The sequence below is a fragment of the Rhinatrema bivittatum genome, chromosome 1 (assembly GCF_901001135.1).
Source record: "Rhinatrema bivittatum chromosome 1, aRhiBiv1.1, whole genome shotgun sequence".
NCBI classification, from domain to species: Eukaryota; Metazoa; Chordata; class Amphibia; order Gymnophiona; family Rhinatrematidae; genus Rhinatrema; species Rhinatrema bivittatum.
Window position 1 is genome coordinate 99,121,301 of NC_042615.1, and position 17,614 is coordinate 99,138,914.

At 46.3% G+C, this 17,614-nt stretch overlaps 1 protein-coding gene across 6 annotated transcripts in view; it reads right to left on the reverse strand.

Moving 5' to 3' along the window:
- ASB5 (ankyrin repeat and SOCS box containing 5) overlaps nt 1-17,614 on the reverse strand; it is a 216,665-nt gene that overhangs the window by 53,027 nt on the left and 146,024 nt on the right. For all 6 annotated transcript variants that reach the window (XM_029579143.1, XM_029579056.1, XM_029578976.1 and 3 more), the window contains 2 exons: nt 12,545-12,695; nt 12,096-12,230 (listed from right to left, as the gene is read on the reverse strand). In XM_029579143.1, coding sequence (XP_029435003.1) covers nt 12,096-12,230; nt 12,545-12,695 — 286 coding nt within the window. The remainder of the gene's footprint in view (nt 1-12,095; nt 12,231-12,544; nt 12,696-17,614) is intronic.

Sequence of the window (17,614 nt, forward strand, 5' to 3'; positions counted from 1 at the left end):
TGGGTTATGGAAAGAAAAAAGACAGAAGGATTTATTAGACTAAGATTAGCTGTTTCACAAAGCCTCTGCTGTTTGTACTGCCTGCAGCTGTGAATAACTGGGAGGGGGCTGTGAACTGTGAAAAAAAAGATTGGATCAACATTTACAATGTAGGACAGAGAAAAAAAGTCTCAAATATTGCTCTTTAAGGGGAAAACGCAGACATTTTTATAGTTTAAATGAAAAAAGTACTACCCCTTCCTGGTTTTTTTTGGTCTCCTCTGCAAACCACAGCAGTTATTGTGCATGCTCAGTGGTGATGTCATTTCCAATGAGACCATTACAAGTGACTGCCTCGGCATGCTCCATGATCAACTCCAAAAATGAAAAGCTTGACTGCTCATGCTCAGTAGAGATGTTTTTCCTATGAAATCATTACAAATGGCTGCCTATGCATGCTCCATGGTGATGTTTAGTGTGCATGATTGGCCTGCATATACTCAGTAGTGATGTAATTTCCTGCCCCCATATACCCAGTGCCATCTTGGCAGTGATGCAATTTCCTGCCCCCATACCACTGGCAACATCTTGGTAAAATATATTTCTGTTTCAAGTATATACCATTAAAAAGGGACAGAAAGGGGTGTGCCCTCCTGTGATGCTATCAAAACCAGTCAGAAGAGGGCATGTTGTGGTGTGACTATGACATTATGGGGTGCGGCTATGGCAGTTTTCTGTGATATCATCAAAATGACAGCCAGGGCAGAGCTAAGGTGGGACAAGGGGCAATGCTTAGACCTGAAGTGAACTCTGGTTGAGAGGGACAGGGAGTGGGTGGACTTAACCTGAAAGTGAACTCTGATTGGCTGACCTCACCTGTGAAAATTAGTTTGATAAGTACCCTACCCTATATTCTGCAGACAATTTCTTACATAAAAAAATGATGTTATGGTGCTGATTGTTGCGACCGTCGCTGCCCGATGGCGTCACTCCGCCTACCTTTCCTTTCTTGTGACTCTTCCTGCTCCTCATGGACGCTTGACTGCCGTGGCATCCATCTGCCATCCTCTCCGGCGTCCCTGGACCGGCTTGGGCGCTGCCTCTCGCCATGCTCTCCAGGTACCTTAGGGCGCGTACCTTGGTGCGTTCCTCAGGGGCGTCCCCCTGTGATGACGTCACGCTGCCCGGATATTTAAGCCTACTGTTTATTGCTAGCCGTTGAGTTAGAAAGGGTGATCTTACGGATGGGATTCGCTCTCCGTACCCAGCTACTCTGCCTTCCAACTCCTATTGGACTCTTTCTGCTAACGGGGTACCCGCTCCTCGGGGGCCTCTCTTGCTTCTTTCAGGTCGCCATCAGGTAACTGGTACTTACTCCTTGAGGGCCCATGTTCCCTGTTTCACTGCCTGCATCTATCTCCGCTTCTACTTGGAAGAATTCGCTACAGACACCATCAGTGAGTACTATCATCATCTACTCCTCAGAGCTGTCTCCCTGGAACCAGGTACTCGCTCCTCGAGGGCCTGCCTCTGTTCCAGCTCCAGTGCCATCTCTTACGTGGAACCGCTGTGTAAGTACTTTGCCAACAAGTCTCTCTACCTCCAGGGATCTGGTACTTGCTCCTCGAGGGCCAGCTCTCCCTATCTCGGGCTTCTCCATATTTGGGACTCTATGAATGTTCTATTTTACTCACTTTCTCATTTCTCTCCACTACAGCACTGCTACCGGAGAAACCGCTGTTCCAGCACCCTGGAGAATACTAGCCCAGCCGGGCTACAACATCTACTCACTACTGCCACCTCTGGTGGTTTCTCAAACTGTCTAAATAAAGAACTATCTGTGTTTGTGTGTCCAGAGCTGAGCCTGACCTGTGGCCCCTCACGGGACTTCCCCCGTGGGCGTGGTCAGCTGCCAAAGTGTCCAAGGGTCCACCCAAACCTCACTAACTATAACACTGATGGCAGCTTAAGAATATAAGAACATAAAAAATTCCATACTGGGTCAGATCAAGGGTCCATCAAGTCCAGCATTCTGTCTCCCACCATGGCCATTCCAGGTCACAAATATCAGCAGGATCCAAAAGAATAGATCTATTCCTTCTTGCTCATAAGCAGGGATAAGCAGTGGCTTTCCAAAATCTACATGGCTAATAATGGTTTATAGATGTTTCCTCTAGGAACTTGTCCAAATCCAGCTACACTAACTGCTTTTACCACATCCTCTGGCAACAAATTCCATAGTTTAATTGTACACTGAGTGAAAAAATACTTTTCGATTTGTTTAAAAAATGCAAATTATTAGCTTCATGGAGTGATCCCTAGTCCTAGAACTATTTGAAAGGGTTAATAATCATTCACTGTTTACCCATTCCACCCCACTCATGATTTTATAAACCTCTGTCATATCTTCTCTCAACAGTCTCTTCAGCAGGCTGAAGCTTGGGCATGGAAACAAAATGTGAAAAATGATCCACTACCACCAGGGTCACTGTACATTCAGATAAAATTGGAAGATCAGTAATAAAATCCATGGAGAGATGAATCTAAAGGTTATTGTATTTGTTGTTCTCAAGCTAGCCATACACGTAGATAAGGTGATGGCAAAAGTCAGAAAGATGCTTTTGTGCATGAGAGGAAAGGTCAACAGAAAAAAGGAGGTGATATTACCTCTGTATAAGTCCCTGGTGAGACCTCATTTGGAATAACATGTTAAGTTCTGGAGACCGCACCTTCAAAAGGATATAAGCAGGATGGAGTCAGTCCAGAGGATGGATACTAAAATGGTCTTCATAGTAAAGCATATGGGACAAACTTAAAGATTTAAGCATAAATATCCTAGAAGAAAGGAGAGATAGGAGAAATATGATAGAGACATTTAAATACCTCAACAGTATTAAAGCACAAGCGGTGGGTCTCTTTCAATAGAAAGGAGACTATGGAATGAGGGGTCATGAGATAAGGGTGAAAGGGGGTAGACTAAGGAGTAATCTAAGGAAGTATTCCTTTATAGAAAGGGTAATAAATGCATGGAAGATCCTCCTAGTGGAGGTGGTGGAGACAAGGATAGTATTTGAATTCAAGAAAGCATAAGACAAGCACAGGGGATCTCTGAGAGAGTGCTAGGGATTACAGAGCTGAGCAGCTGTGTGAACAGACAGACTAGATAGATACTGTATATGGTCTTTTATGCCATCATGTTCCTATGCTGTGACAGGGCAATGTAATAAAGGGATGGTTATGGACTACCTGCCTAAAATAGATACGAAAAGAAGTTAAGATCTCATATTAGCTCAGCAGTCCTTTTAGCTCAGCAGTAGAGTCCCGGGAGTCAAAAAGATGCAGGTTCAAATCAAAGATTTCCTGTTGTAAAATAAACTTTGTCAATTTGGAGTGAACAGTGAATAAAGATCCTATACTAATGCACCTAAACTACCATGCCCACAGCATAACACAAAGCCATAAACCTATTTGACTCAATATTGTGTACCTTATCCAGTGCAAAAATGTCTCATCAAGCATTATGTAAGAAATACTGTGATACATTGCAGGAGGACCTTGCAAGACTTGAAGACTGGGCATCCAAATGGCAGATGAAATTTAATGTAGACAAGTGCAAGGTGTTACATATAGGGAAAAATAACCCTTGCTGTAGTTACACAATGTTAGGTTCCATATTAGGAGCTACCACCCAGGAAAAAGATCTAGGCATCATAGTAGATAATACTTTAAAATCGTCAGCTCAGTGTGCTGCAGCAGTCAAAAAAGCAAATAGAATGTTAGGAATTACTAGGAAGGGAATGGTTAATAGAACGGAAAATGTCATAATGTCTCTATATCGCTCCATGGTGAGACCACACCTTGAATACTGTGTACAATTCTGGTCGCCGCATCTCAAAAAAGAAATAGTTGCGATGGAGAAGGTACAGAGAAGGGCAACCAAAATGATAAAGGGGATGGAACAGCTTCCCTATGAGGAAAGGCTGAAGAGGTTAGGGCTGTTCAGCTTGGAGAAGAGACGGCTGAGGGGGGATATGATAGAGGTCTTTAAGATCATGAGAGGTCTTGAACGAGTAGATGTGACTCGGTTATTTTCACTTTCGAATAATAGAAGGACTAGGGGGCATTCCATGAAGTTAGCAAGTAGCACATTTAAGACTAATCGGAGAAAATTCTTTTTCACTCAACTCACAATAAAGCTCTGGAATTTGTTGCCAGAGGATGTAGTTAGTGCAGTTAGTGTAGCTGGGTTCAAAAAAGGTTTGGATAAGTTCTTGGAGGAGAAGTCCATTAATGGCTATTAATCAATTTTACTTAGGGAATAGCCACTGCTATTAATTGCATCAGTAGCATGGAATCTTCTTAGTGTTTGGGTAATTGCCAGGTTCTTGTGGCCTGGTTTTGGCCTCTGTTGGAAACAGGATGTTGGGCTTGATGGACCCTTGGTCTGACCCAGCATGGCAATTTCTTATGTTCTTATGTAAAGGCCAAACACACACTCCAAACCAGGATGAACCACCATCAATGCATTATATTTGACCTGTAAATTAACATACCTATGGGACAGCATAAGATACACAATCAGCAACTTCTCCGGGTTGATGATGTGACAGGGTGCGTCAGGGACATCTTCAGGTGTGAAGGAGCATGAGAGGGCATCTGCCTGGACGTTTTTATCAGCAAGACGGTATTTGAGCAAGAAATCAAATCGGTTGAAGAATAAAGACCACCGAGCTTGGCGATGGTTAAGTCTCTGTGCATGACGTAAATATTCTTGTGATCAGTGAACACTTATCTGGTGTTGAGCACCTTCTAACCAGGGACGCCATTCCTCGAATGCAAGCTTGATAACAAGCAATTCTTTGTCGCTGATGCCATAATTTCTCTCGGCTGGTGAAAAGCGTCTTGAAAAAAATGAGCAGGGATGGAAGCATATGCGTATCACTCTGCTGACTGAGCAATGCCCCTACGCCGACATCCGAGGCATCAACTTCCACGATGAATGGCCGAAGAGGGTCAAGATGACGTAGGCAGGGTTTCTTGAGGAATGCCTCTTTAAGAGCTTGAAAGGCAGAGATGGCATCCGGAGACCACTGTGATGGGTTGGCTCCTTTTCTTGTCATGCCAGTAAGTGGTGCCATTAAAGTCGAGTAATTCTTGATAAATGTGCAATAATAGTTAGTGAAGCCTAGGAAACGTTGGAGTGCTTTAATACCAGTAGGCTGAGGCCAGTCTTGTATGCTTTTGGTCTTCTGGGGGTCCATTTGAAAGCCTTTGTTGGACACAATGTATCTCAGGAACGGACAGACTCTTGATGGAATGCACACTTCTCAAGCTTGGCGTATAGACAATGATCTCGCAGCCTCTGCAGGACTTTGATAACATCAGCTTGATGGCTCTGGACATTACTGGAAAAAATGAGGATGTCGTCCAAGTATGGACTACTTGGACTACTCCACTACTCCTCGGACTACCATCGTCTAACATCAAACCACTCCAAATCCTACAAAATGCAGCTGCCAGAATCTTTACTGGCACAAAAAGAATGATCATATAACCCCTATACTTAGCTCACTACACTGGCTCCCAATAAAATTCTGAATAGAACACAAAACACTGACCATCGTACATAAACTATTACATAATGAACAAACAGACCAGGCAGGTTTAAACCTCACCCCCCATAATACGCAACGAAACCTATGATCAAACAACAAAGGCTTTCTGACAGTCCCCCCCATCAGAAATGCACAACTGAGCACAGAGAAAGGGCATTCTCCATCGCCAGCCCCAAAATCTGGAACACCCTTCTGACAGAATTAAGAATGCAACCCAACCTAAAAACATTCAAGAAGGATCTAAAAATATGTCTGTTCTACAAAGCCTACAATGACACTCAAGAAACATAACAACCGTTTCATAACAGACCTCATAACTGAACCCAAGCAAACCCCACAACACTCAAACAACCAACAAGACCACTTAACATGAACAAGCTGCAACAAACAAGATATCGTTCTGTTACCCAACTATGTCTGTACTCCTGAATGTAGCCTCATCCTAATGTACATATTCCATTAACTAACGACTGACTCTGATTCGATACATACTCCGCCTATGTAACCCATCCTATACCGATCGAATTTTGTAAATCTTTATGATCCATGTTTCTCGTATGTACTCTCGCCCTATACCGTTCATATGTAACCCGTCCTAAACTGATCGAAGCTTGTAAACCAGTATATTCATGCTTCTCCTATGTAAATCGTCCTATACAGATCGAATCTTGTAAACCGTTATGATGGCGATACCGAATGACGGTATATAAAACTCAACAAATAAATAAATAAATAAAATAAGTATATGACCACACACTGGAATAGCAAGACTCACAGGATGTCGTTCATCATATTTTGAAAAACGGCTGGAGCACTGCACAAGCCAAATGGTATCACTAAATACTCGAAGTGGCCATCGCAAGTATTAAAGGCCGTTTTCTACTTGTCCCCTTGATGAATGCGAACCAGGTTGTAAGCGCCCTTTAAATCTAACTTCGTGAAGATTTTTGTGCCTTGGAGTGGATCAAACAATTCTGAAATTAGTAGTAGAGGATATCGATCCTTGATGGTATTTATTTATTTATTTAAAAACTTTTCTATACCGTCATTAAGTTAGATAACCATCACAACGGTTTACATAAGGGCACAACAATGAAACATATGGGTGGTATAGATTACAAATTGGTTATGTGCCATCATTGTACGGTAACAGTTCATAATTAAAAACCAAGTGTGTATGTTAAGCTTGTTTGTTGGGAACATTTAGGCGGTTTGGTTTTACCATTACAATGCATTGGTAGGTTAAAAATAACAGCTTCTAACTTAGTGCATCTTTATTCCTCATCTGGTAATTTCATTCAGACCTCTATAGTCAATGCAAGGGCAAAGGGATCCATCCTTCTTGCCGACAAAAAAGAATCCGGCTCCCGCCGGTGACTTAGATGGTCTAATGAACCCTTTCTGTAGATTTTCTTGAATGTTGGCCGAGATGGCCTTTGTCTCAGATAATGAGAGTGGATAAACTCTTCCTCTGGGTGGCTCTGTGTTCGGTTTCAGGTTAATTGCACAGTCGAATGGTCTGTGTGGTGGAAGCACATCAGCTGCTTGTTTAGAAAATACATCTTGGAATGATGCATTCTGTGGTGGTAGACCAGGGAGCGCAGTATAAGTGGCCAAGCATGGCAATGGTGTTACCTTTTTTAAGCATCTGTCATGGCATGTCGGACCCCATTGAGATAATTCCATTGAAGACCAATTGAACTGGGGAGAATAGTCTTGCAACCATGGGATACCCAGTACTATAGGGTAGATAGCTTTCTCCAAGAACGTGATGGTCTCGATATGCAGGAACCCAGTGTGTAGGAAGGCGGGTTGCGTGGTAAGCAAAACGTCTCCTGGCAACGGCTCGCCATGTATGGATGAGAGCAGCAGCAGTGTGGGTACTGGTTCGGTAGGAATGAGTAGCTGTTCTACCAATCTTTTCAGAATAAAATTCCCATCTGCACCAGAATTGACTAGTGCTTGTGTTGTGAACTTGAGCGGCCCAGAGATGATAGAGACCAGGAGAGTCAATGGAGGAGATGGTGCAGTCAGACCTAGGAAGAGTCCTCCGGTGGATCCTAGGTCTGCATGTTTCCCAGACAGATGGGACAAGTTTGGACTGCATGACCAGCCTTCCCACAATACATGCAGAGGCCCATCTTTTTGTGAAAACGCCTCTCCTTAGCGGTTAAGAGACTCCGGCCTAATTGCATGGGTTTGTTCTCTTTTTCAGGATTGGGTAGTGTCTGAACCAGAGCTGAAGGCAAGGAGCGAGTGCGATTACCTCCAGAAGTGTGTTTCTTGGGAGGCTTTACCTCAGCAGATCGCTCTCGGATACGATGATCAATCCTTCCAGCGAGATCCATAAGAGAGCTTAGAGTGTCAGGCAACTCCTGTGCTGCAAGTTCATCTTTTATACGAGAGTTGAGGCCTTCTAAAAAGATAGCTTTTAAACAACCCGAATCCCATAGGAGTTCAGAAGACAGAGTTTTAAATTTGATTACATAGTCCAGGAGTGGTTTAGTCCCTTGTTGGAGGTGTAGGAGTGCTGAACCAGCTACAGACTGGCATGCAGGATCATCAAATACAGATATGAAGAGAGTCAGAAAGCCAGGCAAGTCATTCAGGACTGGATCATTACATTCCCATAATGGTGAAGCCCAAGCCAGGTCTTTCCCATCCAACAAGGACAAAATATATGTTGTCTTGGTAATTGCTGTGGGAAAGTACAGTGGTTGTAAGGAGAAGTGCATACAGCACTGGTTTAAAAAGCCTCTACACAACAGGGAGTCTCCTGAGAAACGTGTAGGGGCAGGTAAAGGAACTGTACTATGCCCGGTAATAACCGGGGGTGATGCACTCAAATCAGCAGTAGGAGAAGCATTCAGTCTGGTATTCAGCTGATTAAAGGCGGTAGTCAACGACTCCAAAGTTCTCTATTGCTCCGAAATCCATTGGGCCAGGCCAGGAATGGCCTGTACGGCTGAGAGCCGTACAGGCCGTACAAGGGCCCACAAACCAAGTTATGTTTTAACTTGGTTTGTGGGCCCTTGGGTCGTGGAGAGAGCTGACTCCACCCACAGAAAGGAGCGCTGTGGGGACTCTCCATGACAGGACGGGTCTCAGTAGTGATGGACACAAGAGTCAAAGAATATTTATTATACAGCAAAAAGAAAGCCGAGGAGTGGGTTGTAAACTCAGTCCTGGAATTAGAAGACCTGGGATGGATTCTCCGGTAGTGGTCCGCAGAGCGGGGTAACCCGGGGAATCCTTGCTTTTTGATAATCTTGTGCGTGGTTGCTCCGGTAGTGATCCATCGTGCGGGGTAGGCCAGAGGCAGATGTGAGTAACTGATACAAGACAGCGTAAATCCGGTAGTGGTCTGCAAGGCGGGGTAACCCGGAAAGTACTTGCTTCAGATATAGCTTGTGCGTTGTAGCTCTGGTAGTGGTCCGCAGTGCAGGGTCAGCCAGAGGTAGGTGTAGGCAATTGGTACAAGACAGCATGGATCCAGTAGTGGTCCACAGAGCAAGGTAACCCGAGGATCTCACACAGCAGGATAGATGAGGTAACAAAGAGTAGGTCTTTGTACTCACAATGCAGTTGAGAATACGTAGTAGCAGCAGCAAAGATCCGATGCAGGCAAACTCACTCAGCTGAAGAAGGTGAGACGGCAGGAGAGGCTCTCCAAGGAGCGGATAGCCCTGAGTGCAGCAAGGCCCCCGAGGAGCGAGTACCTGAGTCACTCAGCCTGGAACGCAGGTACAGCGATGCGAAGCGTCTCAGAGAAAGGAATAGCAAGATGGAATCCTTGCTAACTCGTAGGTAGGAAAGTCCAGTTAGCTTAAATACATGTAAGCAGTGACATCATGCGGCAGGGACGCCCCCGAGGTTCCCACCATGACTTGCACAAGAAGGAAGCAGGCGCGCATGCATGTGCCCTAGGTTACTCCGGGTTCAAGATGGTGACCAGGATTGCCCTCGCCGTCCCGGGAACATCAAGGAGGTCAGTGTACAGAGGCAGAGACGGCCATCTTAGCCAGAATCGAGGCTACTGGGCAAAATGAGGTGAGCAGCAAAGGTCGCAGCCCTCTGCGACTGACGGGCACAACATTCACCAATTTGTGCGGCGACGCATTGTCGGGCTTCCCCAGTTCCCTCCCAGTCTGCTCCGCTGTAGCAAGTTGCCGGCGCGAGATCCCCCGGCACAGCGGCAAATGGCCACTGTACCTGGCGCTTCTAGCCCTGCCCCGCCCTCCGAACCTCCCTTCCCCGCCCCCCCTCCTCGCCCCTCTGCCGAGGCCTGGCTTTTGTGTGCATAACAGGGGTTACGCGCATGGCCACGCCCCTTTTAAAATGTGCGCGGCGCGCACAGGGCCCAGCCATGCACATAACACCTGTGTTTTACATGCGCTGGCCATTAAAAATTGGGCCGTTATTGTTTAAGGGTAGTAACTACCACACCAGCAAGTTAACCCCATGCATTCTTTTCTTCATTTCCATCTTCTAGCCTTTAGGAATCCATGGTGTTTATCCCAAGCCCCTTTGAAATCATTACACCTTATTCAGCAAAATAACTATCAGGCCTATCCAGTACCGAGCGGTAGGAAGAGCTGCGTTAGTGCCTACGGCACCCGCGGTTACCGCCCGCACAGTGCAGCTCACCTACCGCTCGATCCTGAAGCCTAATTATATGTAAATGTAAGCCGCGTCCAAAAAGCCTTAGGCTCGCGCAACCCAGGATACTGGATAGAGCGCCTATACAGGATCCTGGGTGCGCGGGCCTAAGGCTTCACGCCACGCTGGTATCTGTCATTTCAAATGTCATTTGAAATGACAGATACCAGGAAGCAACGGCGGCGACAGCGCAGAACCAACGGCGAAACGACTTGTCAGTGTCCCCCCTCCTCTCGGAGCAGGGCGCGAAAATCCGCCTTGCTCCGGGAGGAGGAGGGACACTGACAGCGGCGAAGACAGCAGCGAAGCAACGGCGAAGACAGCGGCGAAACGACTTTTCAGTGTCCCCCCCTCCTCTCGGAGCAGGGCGGAAAAGCCGCCTTGCTCCGGGAGGAGGGGGGACACTGACAGCGGCGAAGCAACGGCGAAGACAGCGGCGAAACGACTTTTCAGTGTCCCCCTCCTCTCGGAGCAGGGCGGAAAAGCCGCCTTGCTCCAAGAGGAGGGGGGACACTAGCAACGGTGAAGCTTTCCCCCAGCCCGGACGCCGGCAAAAAACTTACTTTTTTGCAGCCAGCCATGAGCAGGTCACGTCTTGAGCGGCCAATTGCATGCTTTCCCCGTGCAGGCGGCCATCTTGTCGGGAGGAGCTAAGGCAGGCCAGATCGTGTTCCTGCTCATGGCTGGCTGCAAAAAAGTAAGTTTTTTGCCGGCGTCCGGGCTGGGGGAAAGCTTCGCCGCTGTCATCTCTCTCCCCCCCTCCCGGAGCAAGGCTGCTTTTCGCGCCCTGCTCCAGGAGGGGGGGAGAAGAGATGACAGCGGCGAAGCAACTTACTTTTAGCTTTTAAGTTTTTTTCGCTTATTTTTTGGATTCGCCGCTGTCATCTCTCCCCGCCCCTCCTGGAGCAAGGCTGCTTTTCGCGCCCTGCTCCGGGAGGGGGGGAGAAGAGATGACAGTGGCGAAGCAACTTACTTTTAGCTTTTAAGTTTTTTTCGCTTATTTTTTGGATTCGCCGCTGTCATCTCTCCCCCCCCCCCTCCCGGAGCAAGGCAGCTTTTCGCGCCCTGCTCCGGGAGGGGGGAGAAGAGACAAGCGGCGAAACAACTTACTTGCATGGGGGAAAGCGGTCTCCGTGGCAGCCCCAGTCCTCTCCCCTCCTCCCGAAGCCAAAAAAAAAAAAAAGCTTTTTTTTTTTGGCTTCGGGAGGAGGGGAGAGGACTGGGGCTGCCACGGAGACCGGCACCCATGATCGCGGCCGGGGCAGGTGAGCGGGGGCTGGGGGAAAGCTTGCCACCTACCCTTACCCATGCCTCTACCGCCTGGGTCAGGGTAGGTGGTAAGTTTGCAGGTTAAACGCGCGACAAAACGGCAGGAAAAGGTAGCGTTAGTCGGGGCGCGGGTTACGGGATGCTAGGGGAATAGCTAATTGGCTCGTTTGCATGCAATATCGAGCTAATTCGCTCGTTTGCATGCAATATACATGCCGCGGGCGGAAGGGGTTACCCGGGGAATTTAGGACGCGGTAGGAGTAGGTTAAAGGGGATTCGGGATCGCAGGAAGGGCTAACGCGGCCGGAACGTGAGTTAAAAGCGGCTTAGGAGCAGGGTAAACGCGGCCGCACTTTACAGGATAGGCCTGTATGTATGTTCTTTGGTTGTCTAATTTCCATTTATCTTGACTAAATCTATGTATAATCCTAGGAAATTTGTATACAATATTATATTCCTCTTTATGTATTTTCTTTTCTTCCACACTAAATATATCTGTTCTTTCTATCTACCCAAATGATAACAGTTCCATTGGTATATAGCATTGAAATTTTTAAGTGAATACAAAAATACCTGCATAAAGAAGCTTTCTAATACAATGGACCTGCTGAGATTTACATGCTACATAAAGAGGAGATCCCAAATGAGGAATGTCTTGGTCAACATCTATACCCCAAGAAATCAAAACTTCCAAGCATTCGCTGTGACCTGCCGATGCAGAGAGAAAGAAATGGTGTTAAACATTATCAAAGATACACTCTTTCCCAAATATACTCAGCTCCAGACTTAACATTAACCATTTTTCAGAACAGGTTGATCTAGCCCCTGGTATTAATCCCATTGCATGCATGGAGTTCTAGTTTTGATTTGCCTATGAAAAGCAGGACCACAAGTTCCTGGTTACTCTTGGGTCAATCAGGATTGGATCAGCCCATCAAGAAAAAATAAAACTGATTGGTAGCTCCTATTTAGTATTCATTAAAACTATATTCTCTTGTATGCTTAGAGACAAGACATCTTACCTTTACTGGATGCTTCATGAGTTGGTGAAGGAAGGCATGATTCCAAATGAGCTCTGGCACCATATTCCAAGAGAAGATCCACACAACTAGCACTGCCTCTTGAACATGCGTTAAATAATGGTGTTATCCCATCAATTGTGGCAGCATTCACCTAGAATATAATAAATATGTCTAACTTGAAATAAGGGGCATCTGATGTGTTTTAACTGATATGCTTACAAAGTTTAAAATTTTAAGGCATATAAAGAAACAGAATACCAGTGGACGTGTATTTAACGAGTACAAATTACAATTCACACACTGGTAGTAGTTTTAAATATTTTTATTTATTTGGATTTATTACCCATCTGTTTGCGTAAGAAATTCAACCAAGGCTGGTATAACAATTTAAGTGGCCACAAATATTCCTGGATTTATGCTTACTATAGTATAAGGCACTTAACATTATTTCTAAAACTTAAATAACTGGTAATGCCTACTATAGAAAAATATATAATAACATAACAAACTTAAGTTGGGTTAAGATAGATATGCATTTCAACCAAATACTATAGTTTAGCAACATGATTCGGGCATTCAAAATGGTGCACTGGCAGTTTATTGCAGCTTTTTAATGTATGTTTCCATGGGTAGATGTTGTTATTATGTGTGTTTTAGTGGATCCTTGGGTGCTGTGGAGATGACCATGCCCACGGGGAGAAGCCCCGTGAGGAGCCACAGCACTGGGCTAGACTCTTGTAAACAAAACACCGGAATTGAACTCTTTATTATACAGCTTGAAGTAGCCACCAGTTGGCAGTGGTGAGTTTCAGTGTCAGGGACCTCGGCAGAGGGAGCCCTTCTCTCCTAGGTGATGTCAGGAGGTTCCGCAGCAAGGAGTTACTGTGGATGAAACAGATGAGATATTAGAGTACTCACTCGGTGTTAACTGTTATGGATGTGATTCCACCAGATAGTTGTCGTAGGTACAGGCACTGAGGCAGGGAAAGCAGGCCCTCAAGGAGAGAGTACCTGTTCCCTGAATGGCACCTGAAAATAGAACAGAGGGCCCCCGAGGAGCGGGTACCCAAGTTAGTAGCAAACCCCCGAAGGGCAGAAGGAAAGCTTCCTGCAGGCAGCAGGGAAGCGGCAGAGTAGCGCAGACAGGAACAGTTCATGACTATACGAGTCTATTCGAGCCCTTGCCAACTCAATGAGCTAGCAATCTTGAGAAGTAGATATGCCCGGATTGGCATGATGTCAGATGAGGGAATGCACTTGAGGTTCGCGCCACTGAGCGTACTTAGACGTGGGTTGCGCGCGCGCACACCCTAGCAGGTACCTGGGAGGAGCAATGGCATATGGCTGCACCATAGCCATTCTGGGGACACCAGAGAAGTCGGCTTGACGATGCTGCGGTAGCCATCTTGCCCAGGTAAGTGGGAGGAGCCAAGATAGGGGTGCAATAAGCAGGGCGAAGCCATCGAAGACCGTCTGATGCAACAGTAGAGAGTTTGTCAGTAAAGGGCTGGTGGAAAAGCCATGCTTCCTGAAATGGGAGTAGTTGTTTATATGGTGGAGCTCTTCCAAAAAGGAGTTTCCAAAGGCAGGTATTACTTACAAGAAGGATCATTGTCATGTATTGACTCTTATGATTTATTTTGTCGTTGAAACTGAAATAACGTTGAGGACCTTAGTGGTCTGGGGGACATATATAGGAATAGTCTCTCTCTCATGTAGTTTGATCAGCCCTCCTCTTAGTGCTTTGAAGATTAGTATCAGGGTTTTGAATTAGGATCTGTAGGGGACTGGCATCCAATGTAACCTGTATAAAACTGGTGTGATAATGATGTGTAGTTTGCAAACTTCTATCAACCATGTAGCAGATTTTTGAATGACATTTAACTTGTGGAGGGTCTTATTTGTAAGACTATTCTATAGAGCATTATAGTAATGTGTGCTAATTGTTGCATGAACTATTATTATTAGGTTGCTTTTTCGGTGAGACAGCAGAGTCTTCATAGGCTGCATAGCTTGAAAAGACAGCTCTTTACTGGAAAAAGGAATGACAAATGAGGTGATCAGATTTGTAGATGACACAAAATTATTCTGAGTAGTGAAAATGTAAGTTAAGAGGTAGCATATACAGTATTTCCTTTTGGACTAATTTTTATATATTTTGGTTTTATATAGACATTAGTAGTTAATTTATTTTAGGTAGATCATATAATCTTGTCTTTCGGCCATTTCTTTCTTTAATTCTGCTGGTTTCCTCTGTCCAGCTGACCTTTCACTTTATTGTCTGTTATTTTAAGCTTCCTGTTATTTTTCTGTACTGTGAGATAAGGAAGAGGAAAAGTCTAGTTTGCTTAAGGTAGATGGTAGTTTAGCTAGCAATCACAAGCTGAACTGTTAATTAGCCAAAGGCTGGGTAACTGTCATAAATATACATCAGCGGTCATCAACTCATTAAAGATAGACATTTGAAACTGCAAAAAAAAAACAAAAAAAAAAAAAACCCAAACCCATTTGTCTTACAAGGTGCTGAATGTGTGACTTTAGTAACTGAACTGTTTCAAATCCTTGACATCAGAAACACAAGCTATCAGAAGGCAAGTAACCTCTGATGAATTGGGAAAAGTTTTCAATATCTTGCACGAACAATTTAAGATTACTTACCTGGTAATCTCCTTTTCCTTAGTGTATGCAGATGGACTCAAAACAAATGGGTATAGTATGCTCGTGCTAGCAGTTGGAGACAGATCTGACGTCAGCACGGGTACATATACCCCCACAGGAAGTGAAACAATTCAGTAATCTTCCTTGCAAAGCTGTTATAGCTATATGTGTACTGACCGATCGATTAATCAACAGGATTACCCTGACCAATTGATGGTAGCTGGAGACCGCCAGTGTTCTCAACCGGAAGGCGTCGACACCCGGCAGGGTGGAAGACCTATTATAAGCAAAACATGGCTTACCGTGAGTCAGCGAATCCCTCTGTATACCGGCAGCCGGGTGGGATGCTGAGTCCATCTGCATACACTAAGGAAAAGGAGATTACCAGGTAAGTAATCTTAACATTTCCTAGCGTGTAGCAGGTGGACTCAAAACAAATGGGATGTACAAAAGCTACTCCCGGACTGGGCGGGAGGCTGCCCAAGGACCGTGTAGGATTGCCCTCGCAAATGATGTGTCCTCCCTGGCCTGAACGTCCAGACGGTAGAATCTGGAGAAGGTATGGAGGGAGGACCACGTCGCCGCTTTACATATCTCTGCAGGCGACAGCAGCTTAGCTTCTGCCCAAGAGGCTGATTGTGCTCTGGTAGAATGAGCTTTGACCTGTAGAGGTGGTGGTTTTCCCGCCTCTACGTAGGCTGCCTTGATAACCTCTTTAATCCAGCAGGCGATGGTCGGCCGTGAGGCCGCTTCCCCTTGCTTCTTCCCGCTGTGCAAGACGAACAGGTGGTCCGTCTTTCATACTGCTTCTGACATTTCCAGGTATCTGGACAGCAGTCTGCCGATGTCGAGATGACGTAGTATTCGACCTTCTTCCGATTTCTTCAAACCTTCCGTGGTAGGCAAGGATATGGTTTGGTTGAGGTGAAAGTGGGAGACCACTTTGGGTAAAAAGGAAGGAACTGTACGAAGATGGATAGCCTCTGGAGTGATTCTAAGAAATGGATCACGACAGGATAGTGCTTGTAGCTCTGAGATGCGGCGTGCTGAACACACAGCCAGCAAGAACACCATCTTCAAAGTTAACAAACGGAGAGACAGGCCTCGAAGGGGCCTGAAGGCTGATCCCGCTAGAAATTCCAATACTAGGTTAAGGTTCCACAAGGGCACTGGCCACTTCAGTGGTGGGCGAATGTGTTTGACTCCTTTCAGGAAGCGTGAAACGTCTGGGTGCTGGGCAATGGATTTGCCGTCATGTCTGGGACAGTAGCAAGACAGCGCTGCTACTTGTACCTTGATGGAGCTGAGGGAGAGACCCTTCTGAAGTCCATCTTGTAGGAAGTCCAAAATGATAGGAATCTGTGCGGTATGCGAATTGGTGCTGTGAGAATCGCACCAGGCTTCAAAGGTTCTCCAGATCCTGATATATGTTAGTGATGTGGAGAACTTGCGTGCTCGGAGGAGGGTATCTATCACCGGCTCTGAGTATCCTCTTTTCTTCAGTCTAGCCCTCTCAATGGCCAGACCGTAAGAGAGAATTGAGCTGGATCCTCGTGGAGAATGGGGCCTTGCCTTAGCAGGTCCCGGTATGGAGGCAGAGGTAGAGGATTCCCTGCCAGTAGTCTTCTCATATCTGCGTACCAGGGTCTTCTTGGCCAGTCCGGGGCCACTAGAAGAACTAGACCTCTGTGTCGCTGAATCCTGTGAACAATGGCGCCCAACACGGGGCCATGGAGGAAATGCATATAGCAGGATCCCCTGAGGCCACGGCTGTACCAGGGCATCGATCCCCTGAGCTTGAGGATCCCGCCTGCGGCTGAAATATCTGGGTACTTGAGCGTTGGACCTGTCTGCTAATAGGTCAATGGCTGGCGTCCTCCAGTGATCCACAATTAACTGAAAGGCTGTGGGTGACAGCTGCCATTCTCCCAGGTTTAGGCGTTCTCTGCTGAAGAAGTCCTTCCCGGCGATGTGTACGGCGGAGATGTCCTGAAGATTGGCTTCTGCCCAAATCATCAGGGGAGTTATTTCTAGGGACACTTGTTGGCTTCTGGTTCTGCCCTGTCGATTGATGTATGCCACTGTGGTGGCGTTGTCTGACATCACTCTGACCGCTCTGTTGCGAAGTCTGTGGTCAAATCGCAGGCACGCTAGCCTGACCGCCCGTGCCTCCAGTCGGTTGATATTCCACCTTGACTCTTCTCTGGTCCACCGTCCTTGGGCGGTGAGCTCCTCGCAATGCGCTCCCCATCCGTTCAGGCTGGCATCTGTGGTGAGCAGAATCCAGGTTGGGGAGGACATTCGTAACCCCCGGCTCAAGTGGCCGGGCTGTAACCACCAGCGTAGTTGCTTCCGCACTCTGGCTGGTAGAGGCAGGTGTATGGTGTAGTCCTGTGATCGTGGACTCCATCG